Raw genomic sequence first — 22,278 nt, forward strand, 5'->3', positions numbered from 1 at the left:
GTATTTGGAAATTAAATGTCCACTTTTAAATGGTAGGTGTATGCAAGAAGCCATATCAAGGAAAATTAGAAAAGATCTGTGACATAATAAAATTGAAAAGAGAATTTCTCAGAATTTGTTGTATGCAGCTGAAGCAACTGAATACAATGTGGAATCTTGAATAAGATATGAAAACAAATAATGGATACTAACATACAATTCTGTGAAATTTTGACAAAATCTGTACTTAAGTTAATACTGTATCACAACTTAATTTCCTGCTTTTTTTTTCTTTTTACAACATGGTCTTTCTTTATATTCTCAGAATTGGATTAGAAGTTTCAAGCTTCATTCAAAAAAATTTAACTCACTAAGATAATAAACTTTCTAATCTTTAAGCAAGAATATTAGATGCCAAAATACATGGAAGTATATCAACATTATGGTGAAAATAAATTAGTGGAATCAAAATGTCATACATTTTTTTTGCTAAGCAAAAATTCATGTCTCTAAAATACATATTTTAATTATACATACTATGTTTATATATACATATACATATCTGTGTATGTACAAAAGCTTTCTTACTATCCTAGATAAAGGCTTCAGAAAGAACAATAAACAAGAGACAGAAATTGGAAAACATAAACTAAATGAAATGGGAGCACAGAATATGCAATAGAAAAATGAAACAAACTAGACAAAAAAAAAAATCATCATATAGTCCAATTGTTTTTAAGCATGGATAATCATTAGAAACACATCTGAACTCTGGAGAAAAAAAGCAAAACATGGGCATTTGTATTTTTCAAAAAATTCCAAGATAATTCTGATATGCCTCTGGATTTTAAAAACTATTACAGGTTTTTCTATCAAATGGTACTTTTACTGATATAGAACTATATTATTTTCTGTTGACCAATCATAAGAATGGTATGAAGTGAATAACTAATAGTTATATAATCACAGTAGTAAAAGGTATTTACAGTTTTCATGTTTCAGTACCTTTAGACCATGAAGCTTTCACACCTTGCATATGTTCTAATGTCTCTTAGTTTACAGTCTATGGCAATTTGAATAGAACTTGTATCCTACTGTTGTGTGAAAGTTATAAAAAATTATGTTGAATTGCTTCATGGTGCTTTTCAGATCTACTGTATTTTTTTTACTTTTCTGTATATTCATTCTATTAACTTTTGAGAGTTTGATATTAAAACTACAACTAAAAATCATAATTAATCTACTTAAGAAATAATTATAATATATGGTGGAACTATATGTAACTCTGTTGGGTATCTTCCAAGTCTCCTGTAAATGTGTTATCATACTTTCATAATTTAAAAAATAAAAAAGAAAGAGGAAAAAAAAGGAGCAGGAGAGAAGGTAAGTGAATTAGGTAGAAGCCCTTTATGATGTTCTCCCTGACCTCTACCCACTTCCGTCTTTCTCCTCCTCCCCACAGATTCTCAGCTCAGACAACTCAAGTTCAATGCCTCTGCCCATGTCTGGTGACTCCCACCTCGCCCGTGAAGGCCAGCCCAGGCCTGGTCCTCTGGGAAGTCTACCCCGAGTGCACGCCCTTTCTCTGTCACCCTGCTGGGGGCCTCTGCAGCTGCTCCTTCGCCGTCGGGATCACAATAATTTCTGGTCACCTCCGTATCACCCCCATCACTCTGTGCACTCCCCGAAGGCTCAGCTCCCGCCTGTTTCTCTAGGATCATTGAGATGCCTGGCGTTTAAGTAGGGTTCCACAGATGTTAAAGAGTGATGAGGAAAGGCCCACTTCCAGCAATAGGAACATCTGCCCTCTCTCTCTGATGTACCTGGGCCTCCTGGGTCTTACCTGACACCTCTGATGACCTCTCTGGTCTTCATCCCACAGTCCTGCATGTACCCTTCTGAGCAGAGGAGCTCCAGGGGCATGGAAAGATTCTTCACCTTCCGTAACCAAGCTTGGGGACTGGGCTTCAGGAGGTTTTCCGTCAGCATTTCAGCACAGGCCACTGCTGCCAACACATCCAGACTCTGGGGAGCAGAGAACAGACCCGTGACTGAGCAGTCTGTCCCCTGGCCCTCATTGGGCTGCTCTAAACCATAAGTCGGAGGTCCTGGGTGTTTTTCTTGTGTCCCAGGCTTGGAGCTTCCTCTTTCATTGTCTTGGGATCTAGGGGGCATGAGCTGGATGTATTCTAACTGAGAAGCCGCACTGACGTGTGTGCTGGTAAAGATGTCTCCCAGTTGGAACAAGGCCCATAAGCTTTCCCTTGTCGGGGAGGTGGTGGGAGCGTCCCTCCCTCCACACTCGCTTGAGGAGGCCAAGCCTGCTACAGGCATGAGAGATCCCTAAGAGGGGCCATACCATCTCACGTCCAGCCCAGTTCTGGTTCTGTGTGCCTTTCGCAAGGCTTGGTGGAATTGGAGGGTGGATGGTCAAGATCCTGGAGAAGTTCTGTAGCCGGCTTCTGAAGTGGTGGTAGGCGAGGTGCACTGATGGTAAGGAGGCCTCTTCCTCTGGCCTTCCTGCATTCAGCTGATTGACGCAGGACTGCAGAGCCATCTGCAGAGCCTGGGAAGAAAAAAAGCTTTTATTATATTGTTTGTAAAGTATTTTTTAAAGAGCTACATTTTGCTCGAGGAAAATGAGAACCATACAAAAATGACAAAAAAGAAAATGAAAAACCATGCACACTACTAGTATCCCACATTTACTTTTTGGTGTTGTCCCTTCTAGACATTTCTAGATCCACACCTCTTCTCCCAGGGGTCCCCAAATTAGGGTCACAATGCATTCCTGATCTGTTTCCACTTTACTTTAAAAGCACTGCTCTATCACAAGCACACCAGAAGAACGCTGTTTTTAATGGCTGCACAATAACAATCAAATGGCTGTACTTTAACTTGTCCAGCCCTTACGTTTTGACAAGTAAATTGTTCCTAATTTTCCATTTTTAGAAACAGAACTGAAAAGAACATTCCTGTGAATAAAATATTTGTCCACATCTCTGATAATGTTCTCAAGATCAAATCACCAGTTCAGATTTTATTCAGAAGTTCTCTATTCACCCCGACGGTTTACAGAACCACCACACTGTTCACACCACCTTTGGCAGTGGAGGAACTTCTGGCCATTTTTCAAAAACCAGTTTTGCCACATGGACAAAAATGTCGGTAGCTGAAAGTTGTTCATGCCTTGTTGATTTACTAGTGAGGCTAATTTTCCTCTGTTTTCTGGACATCTGTATAATTATTCTCTTAATAGTCAACTTATAACTTTTATTTGTTTTTAAAAATTAGGGGATTTTCTTATTGATTCGTAAGAACACTTTATGAATCCTTAATCATGCTGGTTGTGTGTTCTCAAATCTGCCAGTTTCCGTTTTTATGTACTAAAGTTTGAAACCTTCAATATTTCCACTGAAATTTCAGTTGCTCTTATTATTAACTTGCTGTGGTCAGTTAAATATTTATCTAGTTTTCTTCGAGAAAAACTAAACATTTAAAAAGAAAGCATCACAGGAAATTGGAGGTCTTCTTCCTGTTACTAAAATCTCCATGTTTTAGGGGTGCTGAGAGGCGGAGTAAGTGGCCAGCCTCGGCGGTTCTGAAGGTGTCAGTGGCATTTTCTCACAGCACTCTCCTCTTGGGACACATTCTGTTCCACAAACATTGCAGCTCCGGCAGTGGAGGAAGTTCCATGTTGGTATTTTGTCCACTTACGCCAGCCTTGCCCTGACCCCGAGTCAGTACTTACGTTTAACTGGTCCCACGTGGACACTCTCATGGTCAAGAGAAGGAAATCTTTCAGGTAACACTGAAGAAGCTCCTGCCGCTGGTCTACTGTGAGCTGAGCAAGAAAACTGCCCAGTGGGGTCTTCTGAAAGAGTTCTAGTAACTTCTCTGCCAGTCCTGCGGGGCAGGGCAGGGGGAGGTGGGGCAGAGAGGGAGACAGAGATCCACTGCGGTGAAGATGTTGACCATGACTCCCCTTACCCACCAAATGCCTTTTTATTTTCAATTCTGGACACTTCAGATATTATCCCAGTGAAATAACAGAAACAAAGTCAGAAGGAATGCTCTACTCTGGCCATAAAAGCCTGCGTGTGTGCTAAGAAGTCGCATCAGTCATGTCTAACCTTTGCGTCCCTATGGACTGTAGCCTGCAAGGCTCCTCTGTCCGTGGGATTCTCCAGGCAAGAATACTGGAGTAGGTTGCCATGCCCTCCTCCAGGGGATCTTTCCAACCCAGGGATGGAACCAATTTCTCTTATGTCTCCTACATTGACAGGTGGGATCTTTACCACTAGTGCCACCTACAAAGCCGCCATAAAAGCCTAGCTAGCCCTAAAGAGAATACAATCTGAGATAGACCAATATTTCCACAAGACATAAAGTGCTTAGGGAACCCAGGACCAATATGAACCAGGAACAAGTGGGCTGCCTGCCGGGAGTTGGGTCAAATGCTGCTCAAACCAAAAAGACCTGCCTTCTAGCAGATCGGGTACTGGCCCCCAAGTCATGTGCTATCATAGAAAAGTAGGGTCAGTTTTTGATAGGGTATGAAAAGAGAAATACACTCTCCTCAAGAGAGAGATTGTTTTGAGTTTGTTCAGAAAGAGTGGCAGAAAGCTTATCTAGAAATCTAAGTTCATCTTCAAGTATTTTGACATGTATTTTTTAAAAGACATCTGGCCTTTATTTAAAGATTGATGTGTAGTTGATGTACCATGTTACTTTCAATGATCTGATGTCTGCCTATCTTATGAAATGATCACCATAATTAAAAAAAAAAACAAAGCTATACATAAACTTTGAAAAGACTACTTCATGTATGAAAGATGACATTCCCAAAAGTGGTGTCTGACCATTGGGGTTTTCCTGGAATGCCTGTGGCCAGATGACTTGGCATATGACAACAGAGCAAGGGAGGACAATGATGGCTCAGTTTGGGCAAAGGTACTACTCGGGTCACTGGCACTTGCTGAGAGGGGCTCAGAGACATCCTACTGTCCTAGTTTTCCAGGGGATTCAAATGGAGGTGATGACCTATGACAGGGTATCAGGGTCTCCTCCTGTAGAACACATCCCCTCCCACCATTGCTGGGCTCACCCGCATCTCCTGTGATGTACTGAGTGTGGACCCACAACTCCTCCAGATAGTCCTTGATTCTCCAGCTAAATGGGACACTATTGGATGCCTTCTCTGAGAGGTTCATGTAGTTCTGCACCACGATGTAGGACATCTCTCCTTTAGACCTGCAACAGGCCAAACGAGGACCAAGAATTAAGTGGTTAGTGAAATGGCACTCAAGATGCAAGATGAGATCTATTTCTGATGCCAAATCCTCTCCATCTTCAAGTACTGGGAGGCTTAGTGGGCTGAAAAGAAAGCCCCCTGGTCTACTGATCAGCTCATTTTTATACTATAAAAGAATTGAAGGATAAAAAAAAAAAAAGAATTGAAGGATGATCTTATATCATCACTGGGTTTTACAGAGAAAACAAACCACAGTTGGAAGCTGCTTGAAGACTTGGGCAGAACCAGTCTGGTGATGTCTGAACCCACTCTTGCCCTATACCTGTGCAGAGAATCGGAGCCACCTGAAAGCCAAAAAAGGTTTTGGCAGGCCAGCTGAGCTTGAGTTACATAAGATCAGGCCTAGGGACAGGCTCTGCGGTTCCTGCCATTGGCTGGAGGAACAGGAAAATCAACATAAATGCTCCCTTACATGCAGCTTCCCCAGTGCAGATGAGGTGGAAGTAGGCCATTTAAACTGCAAAGGGTGCCTGAACACAAGGAAGTGAAGAAAGTCAAGAATGAAGCAAGCATTTTTCAGAATTGTGTCAACACTATTACTGTATTGTCATGTCCTTGAGGCTACAAAAAGGGCCAACTTCAATGTGATTCTAAAATCCATACTAATATTTCATCAAACATCTGGGAGAGCCTATGAAGTTTGCTGCTATGTTATGGGTTTATTTCCCTTCCCAAGAAAAGAAAGTCTTCTATTCACCTTGTATCAATCGTCACAAGAGGAATGTTCAGAAGTTTAACGTCACTAAAAATAAACATCCAAAGGTCTCTCGCCCAGGACGGAGAGTGTGGGCTGACCAGCAGCTCAAGGTTGCCATCCCTGTCCACGCAGGAGATCATGCTCGCCAGGAGGGGAGTCACAGCGCCCTGGACCCGCTTCCAGAGGGTCTGCCTGTGTAGGGGAGAGATAGGTCCGCTCCGGTTAGAAGGACCACAGAACATACTGGGAGGCCCACATCCTTTTCACATTTTGTGCCTTCATGGCAGTAACAAAACATCTGCTCTACTATTCCCACACTACAGCTGTGTTTTTCATGTTTTTACATCATTTTTAAGAACTAGAAGAGATTAAATCAAACTAAGATTAGAGGCAGGTCAGGAAGCAACAGGTAGAACTAGACAGGGAACAACAGACTGGTTCCAAATAGGTAAAGGAGTACGTCAAGGCTGTATATTGTCACCCTGCTTATTTAACTTATATGCAGAGTACATCATGAGAAATGCTGGGCTGGAGGAAGCACGAGCTGGAATCAAGATAGCCGAGAGAAATATCAATAACCTCAGATATGCAGATGACATCACCCTTATGGCAGAAAGTGAAGAAGAACTAAAGAGCCTCTTGATGAAAGTGAAAGAAGACAGCGAAAAACTTGGCTTAAACCTCAACACTCAGAAAACTAAGATCATGGCATCTAGTCCCATCACTTCATGGAAATGATGGGGAAACGGTAGAAACAATGGCTGACTTTATTTTTCTGGGCTCCAAAATCACTGCAGACTGTCACTGCAGCCATGAACTTAAAAGATGCTTACTCCTTGGAAGGAAAGTTATGACCAACTTAGACAGCATATTAAAAAGCAGAGACATTACTTTGCCAACAAAGGTCTGTTAGTCAAGGCTATGGTTTTTCCAGTAGTCATGTATGGATGTGAGAGTTGGACTATAAAGAAAGCTGATTGCCAAAGAATTGATGCTTTTGAACTGTGGTGTTAGAGAAGACTCCTGAGAGTCCCTTGGACTGCAAGGACATCAACCAGTCCATCCTAAAGGAGATCAGTCCTGGGTGCTCATTGGAAGGACTGATGCTGAAGCTGAAACTCCAATACTTTGGCCACCTCATACGAAGAACTGACTCAGTTGAAAAGACCCTGATGCTGGGAAAGTTTGAGGGCAGGGGGAGAAGGGGATGACAGAGGATGAGATGGCTGGATGACATCACCGACTCAATGGACATGGGTTTGGGTGGACTCTGGGAGTTGGTGATGGATAGGGAGGCCTGGCGTGCTGCGGTTCATGGAGTCGCAAAGAGTCGGACATGACTGAGTGACTGAACTGAACTGAACTGAAGATTAGAGGCAGAACTTGAAAGGTCCTTAATTTTACCTCTAATAAACTGGAATTAGTTCATTGAAAAGGCCCAGTAGTATTATTTTATTTTGTTAGATACCTGTTTTCCAGAACAAGTCACCTATGCTCTTTAAATGAAGAATGACCAGATTCACTTGAAAAGTATGATATTTGAAGAAAAAAAATCAGTTGTGAATAGAATATAATAAAGAAACCAAAGTAAATTCATTTCAGGTTACATTAAAAAAGAAAGCATGTCTTTATCTAAATTACTTCCGTTGAGTATGACTTTTTGTGACCCTATAGACTGTAGCCTGCCAGGCTCCTCTGTCCATGCGATTCTCCAGGCAAGAATACTGGCGTGGATTGCCATGCCCTCCTCCAGGGGATCTTTCCGACCCATGGATCGAACCTGCATCTCTTATGTCTCCTGCATTGGCAGGCACATTCTTCACCACTAGTGGCACTTGGGAAGCCCTGTGAACACCAGCTTATGTAGTTCAGTAAGTGAAGGAAGGGGTGGTGTCAAGGACATAGAAATATAGATTTTTAAGAAGCATTTATCTAAAATCCATACAGAGGAACCAAGAGAAACAAAAATAATTCCAGGTCCAAATCTGATCCTTCAGAAGGTACAACTGGGAAAGAAATGAAAAATAATTAGAGAAAAACACAAAACCAGAGAAGCCCTACAGTTACAAAAGCAGCCATCAGGAAGCTCACATGGTCCATTCAACCTAGATGTTCCCACATGTCCTTCTTGAAAATAGTGCGGAGATACATCCCCCCCGAATCCAAGCTTCTGGATGAGTTAAGTGTTGTTCTGGAGTCAAAGAAACTGAGGGCCAGACTGATGAAGTCTCAGGTCTTAGACGACCTTGCAGATGGGGTGGGCGGCATCTTCCACTGCCCACCATGGGATGCAGAGCAACACCCTCTCCCTCAACCACACAGGTTGTCATGGGCTAGTCTTGAGAACAGCATCAAGGTTTGTAGAAAAAGCACCAGGGACAATAAGTGAATACTTTGGGTCTTATTTTCGTGGTTATCAAATAACTTCATGCAGGAGGTCTAGGAAAGCAACTTTCTTCCCTCCCGTACATATCTATCACCCCTTTAATTTACCAAGCTAAAACGGCAGCCATGTCTATGGTGATGAACATGGTGGTAAAAGTTTACATCTGACAAGAACAGATGTTCTGGGTTTTGTTTGTTTTGGTTTTCACTATGAAAAAATTTAAAACACACAAAAGTACAGAAAAGAGTCAAGCAAACCCCATACAACTACCACCTAGACTATCCTGTGCTCTCTGGGGGAAAAAATGTCGACGGCTCTGAATTTCTCAGAGGTTTGGAAGGAAGCGGCGGCCCCTCAGCTCGGAGAGCCGTGCGCCCTGCCCCCAGTCCGCCACCGCCCCGGGTTTCCTTTCCTGGCGGTACCTGAACGTGCCAGCCTCCTGTAGAGCGTCCTGATTGGAGGCCTCCCTCACCACCCAGTCCTTCACATTGCAGATAGAGTTCTCTTCCTGCTTCATTAAAAGGACGTAGAGGCGCATCTTAGCGACCAGCAAGAAAGTGGCTGTGGAAAAGCAGAGCAGACGTGCATTCAGCACATCCCTGGGCACGGAGCGGTGGGCTCGGCATCCCTGACGCATCCCAGCAGGAAGGGAAGCCCGTCTCCTTTGGCCAGGCCAAGTCTACAGAAATCCCAGAGGTGCATGTAGGTTGCCAGAGAGCCAGCTGCTTCTGGGAGCCATGGAGAGCTACAGCGGGGGGATGATTCATGGACCAAAGGAGAAGCCCAGGCGGGGGTGTGGACAAGAGGGGCTCCCACACCTCTGTACTCACCGTTTTCCTCTAGGAGGTTGAGGAGGATGGAGACCCTCCGAACGCTGCGCTGACAGTCCTCATTCTGGTCTCTGAGCATGCCCACGGCACCCTGAATACAGCTTTTCAGCAGCCTGGTGGTGTCCAGGATCTGCGTCTGTCGACAGACAATCAAGCCTTCCATTTCTGCCCCTTACACGTCAAGAAAAGCCAGGTGGTGCCAGGGACATAAGGTCCAGGCACTGCATGCAGGGGGCACAGTTTTCCTCCTGCCCAAGTTCCTACCACATGTCCTTGTCAAGTTCCCCTTAGAACCACTGTGAGGGAATTCCCTGGCGGTCCAGTGGTAAAGACATTGCACTTTCACTACCATGGGCCTGGGTTCAATCCCTGGTCAGGGAACTATTAACAAGACCCTGCAAGCCATGTCGTGTGGCCCAAAGAAAAAAAAAAAAACCTACTACAAGACAATCCTATGTGCCTGGGGACCTTGTCAGGGGTCAAGGAACAGAGCAAAACTGACTAGGGGACACCAGGAAAAGCCAAGGTCAGATCTGCTTCTGGTGATATCACCTGCACTCACAGAGGCAGGGAGAGGAGGGCTGGGCTGAGCCCTGCCAGCTGACTCCACTCCTCGGACCCCTGGGTGTAAGTCTGAGGAAGGGGAGCCCACAGCTCGAGGGCTTAGAGGGCCAGAAAGAGTGAGAACTTACATCATGTTCTGGTCCGAAGCCTGGGCTATCATTTGTCTCAGGACTTTCTGTCTCCATTTTTACCTCTACCACTTGCTGCGACGTGACTGCCTCAGTTTCCATCAGCTCCTCACCATCTTCTTGGGCTCGGCGGCCCACCCCCACTGCAAAGAAGTAAAACAATGGAGCTACTGTTCAGAGGCAGAAGTAGTGGTGGGGAGCGCTGGCAACATCGTGGTCGTTGTGTGCTGGGGATCTGTCCGGGTTTCCCTGGCACCAGCCCCAGGAAGGGGCCCCAAAGGAGAGACCGTCAGTCACATAGATCAGCCTCCATTTGCCCACTGGACGTGGTCCACCAGTGGCAACCCGAGCTTCCATCCTGGGTTCAGATGGCTGATCCCGAAGCCAGGGTAAACAGAATCTGACATGTTCCACAGGCACCTGCAAAGACCGTGTGGAAATACTGCCTTCTCCTGGCCTTGGAAGTAGGAGACAGTGCCCTGGAGTCATCAATACTCAGTTCAGCAAATGTGTCCCAAGCTCTTGCCAAGGGGCAGGTGTTGGACTTGGGGGACAGTAGCCTGAGGACCTGTCCTCGCGGCAGAGTGCACACCTCCTGGCTTCTGCTCCCACCATCCTACCTCCCCAAGGACCTTTTCTCCAGACTCACCCTTAGGGGGATCTTCTGGTTTAAACAGCTGGCTGATGGCCACATCCTGCAGTTTAGTTACGTCTGAAACCATGACTGTGGATCTCCGGAGGTCGTCGATGTGCACAGAATGCCACAGCCCTGGGAAAACAAGCCCCAGAATCTTCCCTGTGTCTGCTGGTTTCTTCCTGACAGTTGTAAGCAGGGATACACCACTGTCCTGACATTTTAACATACGGTTGAATGAATGATTTGTATCCTAAAGTCTAATCCCTTGAACATATATGGGAAACATATAGATGTCACACTATAGATGTTAACAACCTTAGCATGAAAATCAGTTTTAAGAACTGAAATGACTAATACAAAACAGTATTTAAAGAAGGCTTATTATTCTTTTATAAATGTATTATTAAACTTTCTGTATCGTAATCAGTAGAGGGGTGTGAGACACCAGCAAGGTTTGCCTCTTATTAACTACTAAATTATTAAACTAAATTATTATTTGCCTATTTCTAGAATACCAATTTTCTCATACAGCAGATTCCTTGGAGATTCTTTAGGATCAGGTCCCAACAAAACAAATATTACAATAAATCAAATCACACAAGTTTTTTGGTTTCACAGTGTCTATAAAAATTGTTTATACTACACTGTATTTTATTAAGTGTGTAATAGCATTATGTCTCAAACACGACATACACGCCTTAATTAAAAAATACTTGGGACATTCCTGGTGGTCCAGTTGTAAACAATCCACCTGCCAAAGCAGGAGACACAGGTTCAGTCCCTGGTCTGGGAAGATTACACAAGCCTCAGGGCAACTACGCCTGTGCATCACCACTACTGAGCCAGATCAGTGCTCTGCAATAAGAGAAGCCACCGCGGTAAGTCTGAGCACCACAACTAGAGAAAGTCCAAGCATAGCAATGAAGACCCAGTGCAGCCTAAAGTACACAAATAAAAATACTGTACTGCACACACACAAAATAAAACAACCCAAAATACTATATTGCTGAAAAATGCTAACCATCATCCTAGCTTTCATCTAGTCGTAGTAGTAACACAAAAGGTCACTCTGATCACAGGTCACCACAGCACATATAATAATGAAAATGCTTAAAATAGTTTGAGAATTATCTCAAATACTTGAGACAATTCAGAGACATTGACGTGAGCAAAGGCCTTCAGAAAAATGGCACTGAGAGACTTGGCACAAGCCTTCAATTTGTAAGAAATGCAGTATCTGTGGAGTGCAATAAAGCAAAGTGCAATTAAACAAGGTGTGCCTATGTAGTAAATATTTGGTGAGTCTTCCTCAGAAAAAAAAGAGAGAGATTTAAGATAGCATTTTCTGACCCCAGGAGCAGGCATTAAGTATCCACACATTCATAACAATGCTAGTGGGAAATATCTTTCTGCATTATCCATATAGTAAAAGGGGAGGAACCAGAGATTAATCAAGCATTTATCAACAAATACTGAAATGAAGTACTGTATGTTGCAGCAGCCAGTCTGAAGATGAAGTGTTTTTGTTTTTCGCATCAATCAGCTTTAAGAAATCTAATTGCATTTGAAACAAATACAGTTGAGATTATGTGTGTGTGCTCAGTCACTCAGTTGTGTCTAACTCTTTGTGACCCCATTGACTGTAGCCTGCCAGGCTCCTCTGTCCATGGAAATTTTCCAAGGACAGAAATTTTCTGGAAATTTTCCAGGCAAGGAAATGGAGTGGGTTGCCATTTCTTCCTCCAGGCCATCTTCCGAACCCAGAGATGCAACCTGCATCTCCTGTGTCTCCTGCATTGGCAGGCAGATTCTTTACCACTGAGCCACCTGGGAGGACCACTGAGATTAACACTAATCTTCTAATATCAGACTTTGTACATCATAGGACCAAACAGTGGCTTGGGGAAAGAATCCACCAACAATGCAGGAGACTGTCTGCAATGCAGCAGATGTAGGTTTGATCCCGGGGTTGGGAAGATGCCCTGGAGATGGAAATGGCAACCCACTCCTGGAAAATCCCAGGGACAGAGGAGCCTGGCGGGCTATAGTCCATGGGGTCGTAAGAGTTGGACATGACTTAGTGACAAAACCACCACCACCGCAGGACCAAGTTCGAAATAACTTAAATATTATTATACAAACATATTCACAAATATTTCGGTCCTACCTCCATGGAATCCTACATAGGACGTTCCACTTCCCATCCGGGACAGTTTTGTGATAAAATAGACCAAGATATAGTTCTCATTTCCTTGTATCTTGTTGATTTCATTTATAGCAGAATACCTATTTTAAAAACAAAAAAAGCAAAGACAAAACAAAACAAAAAAACTAAGAAAAAACAAAATGAACACTGCAAAATGATTAAAGGGTGTCCTCAAAGAGGTCAAGTTTCATCTCACTTTTTTTTTTAACTGTACATAAATTTCACACCTTCATGCTTGTTATCCTCTCTTACAAGAGAACAGGGGCAAGACTTCTCTAAATAGTCTCACTTCTTTCCCCTATTCCTGTGTTCCTCTCCTTTGAAATGGCATTTTTTAATTGGTCAGGAACCCTCTCTTATAATGCTTAATAAGCTTGGCCAGACGCTACTAAGGGTAAGGGTAGTGCTCTTGTCCATTTCAAGAAACAGAGTTCTGTGAACAGATAACCAAAGGACAAAGATAATCATGATACGAAATATGGCTTCCAATGCTTTGGAAGCTCCAAAAATTACTTTTACTTTAACATCAAGTAATAAGGGGATGCAGTTAATTCTAAAAGGATCAAATTTCCACTACAAACAATTTAAAGCTGTCAAATAAATACAACTGAAAGTATTTAAATACCATTAAGGCCTCTGAACTTGCAGTAAATTCATATCACGTAATTTAAAATGAATAATGACCAAATCACGTCAGCTAAAATATGTTTCAAGGATACTCTCTTATATCCTGCTAATATTCTGTTATTTATACTTCTTGCATTTGGCTATTTTTCCGTTGTTAAGAGCCTTTTCAGGACTGCAAGGAGATCCAACCAGTCTATCCTAAAGGAGATCAGTCCTGGGTGTTCCAAATTGGAAGGACTTATGCTGAAACTCCAGTACTTTGGCCACCTCATGCGAAGAGTTGACTCATTGGAAAAGACCCTGATGCTGGGAGGGATTGGGGGCAGGAGGACAAGGGAACGATAGAGGATGAGATGGTTGGATGGCATCACCAACTCAATCGACACGGGTTTGAGTAAACTCTGGGAGTTGGTGATGGGCAGGGAGGCCTGGCGTGCTGCAATTCCTGGGGTCGCAAAGAGTCGGACATGACTGAGTGAGTGAACTGAACTGAACTGAAGAGCTTTTTCTCCCTTTGTTTCTCTAGTCCATATTTAGGGGAATGAAAATGGAGAATCATTTTTATTTCTATGTTTATTCTGATACTATACAATTTTAAAGAAAAAATTCTTTAGGAGCTCCTGAATAAATTTGGGGTATCCTATGGACATGGAACAACAAACTGGTTCCAAATAGGAAAAGGAGTATATCAAGGTTATATATTATCACCCTGCTTATTTAACTTATATGCAGAGTACATCATGAGAAACGCTGGGCTGGAGGAAGCACAAACTGGAATCAAGATTGCCAGGAGAAATATCAATAACCTCAGATAGGCAGATGACACCACCCTTATGGCAGAAGGTTAAGAGGAACTAAAAATCTCTTGATGAAAGTGAAAGAGGAGAGTGAAAAAGTTGGCTTAAAGTTCAACATTCAGTAAACTAAGATCATGGCATCCAGTCCCATCACTTCATGGAAATGATGGGGAAACAGTGGAAACAATGGCTGACTTTATTTTTCTGGGCTCCAAAATCACTGCAGATGGTGACTGCAGCCATGAAATTAAAAGATGTTTACTCCTTGGAAGGAAAGTTATGACCAACCTAAACAGCACATGACATCTGGTCCCATCAATTCATGGCAAATAGATGGGGAGACAGTGGAAACAGTGTCAGAATTTATTTTTGGGGTGAGCTCCAAAATCACTGCAGCTGGTGATTGCTGCCATGAACTTAAAAGATGCTTACTCCTTGGAAGGAAAATTATGACCAACCTAGACAGCATATTAAAAAGCAGAGACATTACTTTGCCAACAAAGGTTCATCTAGTCAAGGCTATGGTTTTTCCAGTGGTCATGTATGGATGTGAGACTTGGACTGTGAAGAAAGCTGAGCACTGAAGAATTGATGCTTTTGAACTGTGGTGTTGGAGAAGACTCTTGAGAGTCCCTTGGACTGCAAGGAGATCCAACCAGCCCATCCTAAGGCAGATCAGTCCTGGGTGCTCATTGGAAGGACTGATGTTGAAGCTGAAACTCCAATACTTTGGCCACCTCATGAGAAGAGTTGACTCATTGGAAAAGACGCTGATGCTGAGAGGGATTGGGGGCAGGGGGAGAAGGTGACGACAGAGGATGAGATGGCTGGATGGCATCACCAACTCAATGGACATGAGTTTGAGCAAACTCCGGGAGTCTGTGATGGACAGGGAGGCCTGGCGAGCTGCGATTCATGGGGTCGCAAAGAGTCAGACACGACTGAGCGACTGAACTAACTAACTATGTAGTTTCTGAGAAAAAGAAAAAAGACATACTTAGCTGAGGCGATGAGCTGAGCACTGTGACTTCCATCTTCAAAATCTGTTTGAATAACCAGAATTTTACACCTGGCTGTGTGAGCTAAGCAGTTTCTGAAAGAAAAAGGAAATTATCCAAGTGAGTTTTCTGTCCTAAAAGTTGGTGATAATATTCTCCAGAGTGATGGGAACCATAAGGGCTATATAGGAAAACTATTCAAGTGGGATTTTCCTCTGTAAGGTGAGTAGACCTTCCAGTGGAGAGAGAAAAAAGCTCCAATAGATGCCTCCTAATGAGACATAACGATGCTGGAGTCAGAAAGGATGTTTTCAGAGAGGACAACAGAGATCAGGACACTTGGAAAAGTAAAACGCATCCTTTTCAGAGTCACATGTTCTCAAGGTTCACTAACCAAAGCTGGTTAGAAAACACCAGTGGTTAATAGTCACACATATGAAATACAAAGTGGTTGATCCTAAGGAGGGAGGAGAGAGGGAGGGGAGGGCAGGGATCCTCACCGAACTTCCTTGAGGAAAGAGTACTCGGTGTCAAACTGTTGCAGTGACAAGACGCTGAGTTTCACAGTCCAGTCCCTTACTTCTGATTCTAAAAGTTCACAGTCATGACTGGTTAGCAGCCTGGAGAATGTAGTGATCTACAAAGGCAGGAAATTAAAATCATTCAGTGGAATGCAAGAAAGCGTTGTCTCCTAGATTTAGATCCAAGAAACATGAGGATGCTCAGCAAATAGCTTCTATGGGCTCATCATTGTGCAGTTGGTACACAGACCCAACTAGGAATCCAAACCCAGAGGAGTTTTCTAACATGAGGTGGTGCTGAGGCAAACAGAACCTACAGGATCAAAAGTATTGGAGAGAAGACTCATCCACCCCTAAGATGCCTTTGAATCTTCTTCCTAGATTCCAACATCTTTTCTTCCTTTGAACCCTGCTTCTGATGATACCTTAGCACTCAGAACAAATACCACTTGTCCTTTGCAATCTTACTTCAAACTTTCCGTGGAGCCGGCCGTCTTCCCCAGAGCTGTTAACCAAATCTCCCCTGCTACTGGATCACACCACACAGTGCAACCAGTACACTCTTTAAGGGCACGCTGCTAGGCCCTGAATCATTTTCTCCAGGCTGGCCTTATCACTGAGCTTCCTATTCCTATCTCCAATTGATGACAGACTACCTAGATGTTACAGGAATATCAAAGCCCATCCCAAATGGAATTCATCATTGCCTCCACCAGACTTGTTGCTCATAACCAGTTTGTCATTGGCAGGAAAGCTATGACAAACCTAGACAGTGTATTAAAAAGCAAAGACATCACTTTGCCAACAAAGGTCTGTATAGTTAAAACTATGGTCTTTCCAGTAGTCACGTATGGTTGTGAGAGCGGGACCATAAAGAAGGCAGAGTGCTTTAGAATTGATGTTTTCAAGCTGTGGTGCCTAGAGAAGACTCTGAGAGTCCCTTGGACAGCAAGGAGATCAAATCAGTCAATTTTAAAGGCAATCAACCCTGAATACTAATTGGAAGGACTGATGCTGAAGCTGAAGCACCAATACGTTGGCCACCTGATGCAAACAGCCGATTCACTGGAAAAGACCCTGATGCTGAGAAAGATTGAAGGCAGGAGGAGAAGGGGACAGCAGAGGATGAGATGGTTGGATGGCATCACCGATGCAATGGACACAAAGTTGGGCAAACTCCAGGAGATGGTGAGAGACAGGGAAGCCTGGCATGCTTTCGTCCATGGGGTCACAAAGACAGACACAACTTGCTGACTGAACAACAACAGAGATGCAGAGATTAACCAAACTTCTGGTCAACCAAGGAAGAAACCATGGAGTCATCCTTAGCCTCCTCCATCTCCCAGAGCCCCTGTAAAAAATCAATCTTTATCTCTGCCAATATGAATCCTCACTATGTCTCAATTCCACCCATCCATCCTTTGACTGAACTGGTACTGCAGCCTCACTACTGGTATATCTTATCTGTGAGTCTTTTATCAGACTTTTTCCCTCTTCCTCTCTCAGGACGTGGGACACATTTCCACACACATTTCTCCATCACTCCCCTTACACAGGAAAGCAAAGCTCCTTGGTGCCACTGAAAAGACCCTCCATGAAGTTTGTCTGGCTATATCTCACTCCCATCTCTCAGAACTTAGGGCCTTGAGCTTTAGGCTTCATCAGTAATTAACTCCTGGTTTCCTGCAAAGACTGGATTTTTTAAACCTTGACATCCTTGCTCAAGTAGGACCCTCTGCTTATAATACCTTCCAAACCATACTTTACAATCAGCTTGATGGTCACCTCTTAAAGATGAGTTCGTGAGCTCATCCTGATCTGTGCTGCTCCTCTTTGCCTCTGTGGATAACACTATCATAAGATGTCAACAGTACCCATTCATGAGTGTCTTTCACCCTTACACTGTATGCTGACCAGGGACAAGCCCTATGCCACCTCATATTTATATCCACAGTCCTCAGAGCAGTACTCGAACATGGTATTTCCCTGGATGAACGGCGCACTGTACACAGCACTGCCGAAAATGGGCACTCAACACCTGGTAACACTAACCGTCAAGATATGTAGGTCTCCTTGCCCTGACCACGCAGAGGAACCAAAAGTCTCAACATTTATGGTTCCGATACACTGACTTAGGATTCCCTGGTGGCTCAGATGGTAAAGCATCTGCCTGCAATGTGGGAGATCTGGGTTCAGTCCCTGTGTCAGGAAGATCCTCTGGAGAAGGAAATGGCAACCCACTCCAGTACTCTTGCCTGGAAAATCCCATGGACAGAGGAGCCTGGTAGGCTACAGTCCATGCGGTTGCAAAGAGTCGAACACAACTGAGTGACTAAACTTTCATACACTGACTTGCAAAGAATCTTGAATTATTGATGCTAGGAAGTCAAGGACCCAGAGGTGAAAGAGGAAAAGGGTAAAATACAGAAAGATAATAACCTCTGTGAAGATGGCATGGCGTTCTGAATCCATCGTGCAAAGGTGAGCCCGGAGGAAGTCTGCAAAGGAGTTATGCTGCTGCCTGTGATAGTATTCTTCCGACAGGGACTGTGCAGTGAACTGGCCGAGTGAGGAAGCATTCAGCCGCACCACAGCATCAGGGGTGGCACAATCCAGCAGCACTGACTTGGCCTGCACAGAGACTTTCTGGTAAAGTTCATCAGTCAAGACCTTGGGCCGTACCTGCTCTATGACCTGGAGTACCACCGAGGCACATGTGTCTGAGTGGTACCCAATGAAGACGTCAGAAGGGCTGTACTTGGGTCTGGCGAGAAACTGCTCTGCTTTCACATCTATAAACTTCTCCACCCACACCTTGAGCTCTTCCACGATATTCTTCTGCCATTTCTCCAAAACGGTGTTGATGTCCAGATAGTGCTTCTCCAGCCGGTTAATGAGGGGGATGGGAAAATGTTGGTAGACCACATCTTTCTCCTCAATGACTATCAAGCGGAAGTCTGGGTGAACTCGACATTTGACCCGATGGGTCCCCAGACCCAGGTCCACGTACTTCTGACCGCCAAGGTAGACATAGTATTGATTGAGTGCGTCGTAGAGGCTCTCATAGAGGTTCTGCAGGTTGAGCAGCACCACCATCTTGCCGGTTTCCATGCAGATCTTTACTCGGTTGATATTTCGGCAGATCTGGTTGTACTCTTGATCTTTGGGAAAACTGGATCCAAAAATAATCTCTGGTTGGTCTTTAATGAAGAATGCCTGCTGGAGGATCTGTAGGGCCACGTAATTTCTGGTCAGCACAAGCAGGTAGCGGGACTCGGAGTCATCCAGCTCTCTGCCATGCATTGTCTGAAGATGGCCGTATAAGTTCTGGTGGATCAGCTGCATGGTGCTGACTTCCTCTGTGTACTTTGCCTCAGGGAAATTGGCTGAAAAGATGTCCAGGGCACAAATGTCGTCTTTGCCACTGAAGTTCCGAAGGACAGCTTGTGCGATGTCTTGAGGGGAAGGCTCCTTATTAGAAGCTTTGGCTGCAGCAAAGACCATTTTGATGAGGCTGTAGTAATCACGAAGCCCAAAGAATTCCTTGTCCTGCCTCTTACACACTGTTTCGTAGGCTTTGGCAAAGGATGTGAAGTATCCTCGGATTCTTTCTTGGACGAGGTGCTCTGAAGCGCAAATTCCCCTGGCACTCTCAATGAGCTCTCTTTCGTTGGGGCTGCCACGTGACACAAATATACCCCGGTTCATCTTGGCGGGATCCAAGGCCCAGTTGGAAATGCCTATGAAGCCAACTTTTTTGTGAGGGGCAGGATCATCTTCAATGCATCCATCTTCCAGCAATGGGTGCAGTGCCTTCAGGGGCATTTTGGGTGAGTCTTCTGCTAGTCCAACCTCATCTAACACCACCACGGAGACATACCGCTCGAGGTCCTTCCCCTGCTGGAAACGGGCACACTGCTTGAAGGTGCCTATGATGCCTTGTGGGGTGGAATGTGGACTGCACTGGAATGACACCAAATGGACCTCCTTCAGGTGCCGGAAGAGGTCCGAGTGTGCAGCCTGGCCTTGCATGGCATCTGCCACGATGGTCTTGGCGAGAGATTTGGAGCTGCCGGGCTTGCCCACCAGGAAGAGAGGAATCTTGAGCTCGATGCAGATAACCATCATGAAGACGTTCTCCTTCAAAGCCAAGTTCCTGGCGATCGTTTTCCTCAGAGACACACCATGCAGAAAAAGATCCTGGGTTTGCATTATCTCATCCAGGATAACCCTGCTGTCATTATACGGTGCTGGAAAGAAGCTGCAAATAGCTGTCCGATAAGATTCCTTCTCCTCTACAGAGGCGTGGTAACAGACCCCGACGGCCAGAACCAGGGACCAGAGGACAGGATCTCTCTCAAAGTCATTTTGGATTTCAGTCTCAGACAGAAAGGAATCCAACTTAGACAAGAGCATCTTACTGTGGTCGTAAAACCATTTGAAAACTTTCACACAGCGTTCTACATCCCTGAGGCTGACAAAGCTGCACTCATTTTGTCTTTTCCTCATGAAACCCTGAGAAGCAGAAAGCACTTCCGTGATTACAAGAGTCTCACTCTGCACCATCACGATGGACTTTACCAGTCTCTGGACAATCTGATGGATGTAGAGTTTTTCTGCAGAGTCATTCAATTGTCCAAAGTCCCACACCAGGGGGATCAGGCTCGGCGGCAGAGCGTGGACACGGTACACCAGCTGCCTCAGGGGGATGGAGCCAAGCCTCTCGGCCGTATCTTCTGCACTAACCCTGTACCCCAATCCGGCTGACTCCAGACGGCAGATCATCTCCTGGGTGTGCTTCCGGTAAGGGTTGCAGGCTGCAATGATATGCAAGCCAGAATCCTTATCCAGGGGCTGGCCACCCACTGTGTGGTCGCACAGGACCTCTTTGATGCAGCTTATGGCCTCCGTGGTGTTGGCTTCATCAAAGAACAAGATAGTGTCCAACTGATACTGGGCCTTATTGATGTGGGCCAGCTCTTCAGCCTCCCTGACCTTGGAGTAGATCATGTTGGCAGTTGTTCCTCCGTGGACCTTGACCAACTTCATGGTTTCAGCATCAGCACCCTGACGCCGCAGGTCACTAAGGAATTTAATGAGTCTGGTTTTCCCACAGCCGGTTTCTCCCATGATGATGACGGGGATGCCACACCGGAAACGCATCTCAATGGCAAGGATCTTAAGCATATTATCTGTTGTAAGCTCGTATGTTTCATCAGGGTCAGTGGTGCACTGGATACCCAATGCCAGGCACAGTTTTTCAAGTTTCTCGTGTCTGGGCAGCTGGTCAAAGTCAATGTTGAAGGGCACCCTCTGAAGCAACAGCCCCTGGTACAGTTGCACTGTCATAACATCCTTCTTGATTACCTTCCCACTCAAGCGGTCTATGGCATCAACACCACCGTTATGGTTGGAATGGAAATGGAAACCTATGAACGTCATGGATGTGTGGTCACTGTTGAAAAAAACATATGGGTGGGGCTCCGACTCCCACCTCTTCCGGAGAGAGAAAGGGGCGAGGTCTTCTTCTTTGACCCCATCCATAGTGAACGTGTACTTCCCGGGACTTTGGTCAGATGTGGGAAGTGTAGGTGTGGCAAAATCTCGGGCCATGAAAATCATGAAGGTGACCACAAAGTTCTTGAAACCCACCAATGTGTCTCCAACAAAGGTGGGATTACAGAAGACAGAGGCCTCACAATCTTGGAGCTGGTAGTTCAGGAACCGAGCAAAGTTCTGAAGTTCTGACCAGGACGGGTTTATCACCCCACAGTAAATCAGGAGGTGCTGGATGCATTCACCAGGGCTGCCCTCAACAGAACCTTTTTGGTACTGGAATGTGTCTAGGTTTTCTTTCTGATGGAACCGTCTTAAATATTGGTAAGGTCTCTGGAATATTTCACTATGGAATGCTCTCTGATCCATTCCTGGCTCTTTGTAGCTCTGCTGAGGATCCAGCTCCATGTTGATCACTTCTTTGGGAGGTCTGCAGGTCACTTTGGGGAAGATGTCTAGAAAACTGAACTGGGGGACAAGTGCATTCTGGAAAGGAGAGACACAAATGAAATGAGTTATGGCTGAATTTCCCAAAAAGTGCTTTTGTGTTTTAATCCTCAACATGGTCTAGACTGCATGGACCTTTATGAAAAATCACTTTTCATGAAGGGATTTCTGTAGATAACTCTTTGCATGAGGTGTTACCTTCTGCACATTCAGGCATGGTGTGAGCTGCACTGTAAATAACAAAGCCCTTTTCTACTCAGCCTCTTGGAACTAAATCTCTCCATCTAGAACATACATGCATGTTTGTGTGTGCATATGAGCATAAAACTCCCTTCAGTTAAGAAATTGATATAATGGAATTCTCTTTCCCATGTTGGCTGTCATTAACTAGCGAGTGAAGTTCCTGCATTCCAATCACCACTGGCATTTAACCCAAACACACAGCATTCACCCCAAAAAGAACAAATCTAAGGTACTATTCATTAATAAAAGAATCTTTGTATTCCATGCATTATTTAAAAATAAGCTTAAAGATTCTTCTTTACTAACACTGCACTCAGTTACTCTGCTAAGGCAAAAGTGGGGAATCAT

General features: G+C 44.5%; 1 protein-coding gene across 1 annotated transcript in view; it reads right to left on the reverse strand.

The window, feature by feature from the left end:
* LOC133057717 (E3 ubiquitin-protein ligase RNF213-like) overlaps window positions 1–22,278 on the reverse strand; it is a 121,061-nt gene that overhangs the window by 38,329 nt on the left and 60,454 nt on the right. Inside the window, exons 27-39 of the mRNA XM_061144570.1 lie at window positions 18,124–21,726; window positions 15,664–15,800; window positions 15,163–15,258; window positions 12,703–12,821; window positions 10,548–10,667; window positions 9,899–10,041; window positions 9,207–9,342; window positions 8,799–8,937; window positions 5,991–6,182; window positions 5,087–5,232; window positions 3,731–3,885; window positions 2,339–2,545; window positions 1,823–2,004 (exon numbers count right to left, since the gene is read on the reverse strand). Coding sequence (XP_061000553.1) covers window positions 1,823–2,004; window positions 2,339–2,545; window positions 3,731–3,885; window positions 5,087–5,232; window positions 5,991–6,182; window positions 8,799–8,937; window positions 9,207–9,342; window positions 9,899–10,041; window positions 10,548–10,667; window positions 12,703–12,821; window positions 15,163–15,258; window positions 15,664–15,800; window positions 18,124–21,726 — 5,375 coding nt within the window. The remainder of the gene's footprint in view (window positions 1–1,822; window positions 2,005–2,338; window positions 2,546–3,730; window positions 3,886–5,086; window positions 5,233–5,990; window positions 6,183–8,798; window positions 8,938–9,206; window positions 9,343–9,898; window positions 10,042–10,547; window positions 10,668–12,702; window positions 12,822–15,162; window positions 15,259–15,663; window positions 15,801–18,123; window positions 21,727–22,278) is intronic.

This window comes from Dama dama, chromosome 5, assembly GCF_033118175.1.
Source record: "Dama dama isolate Ldn47 chromosome 5, ASM3311817v1, whole genome shotgun sequence".
Lineage (NCBI taxonomy): Eukaryota > Metazoa > Chordata > Mammalia > Artiodactyla > Cervidae > Dama > Dama dama.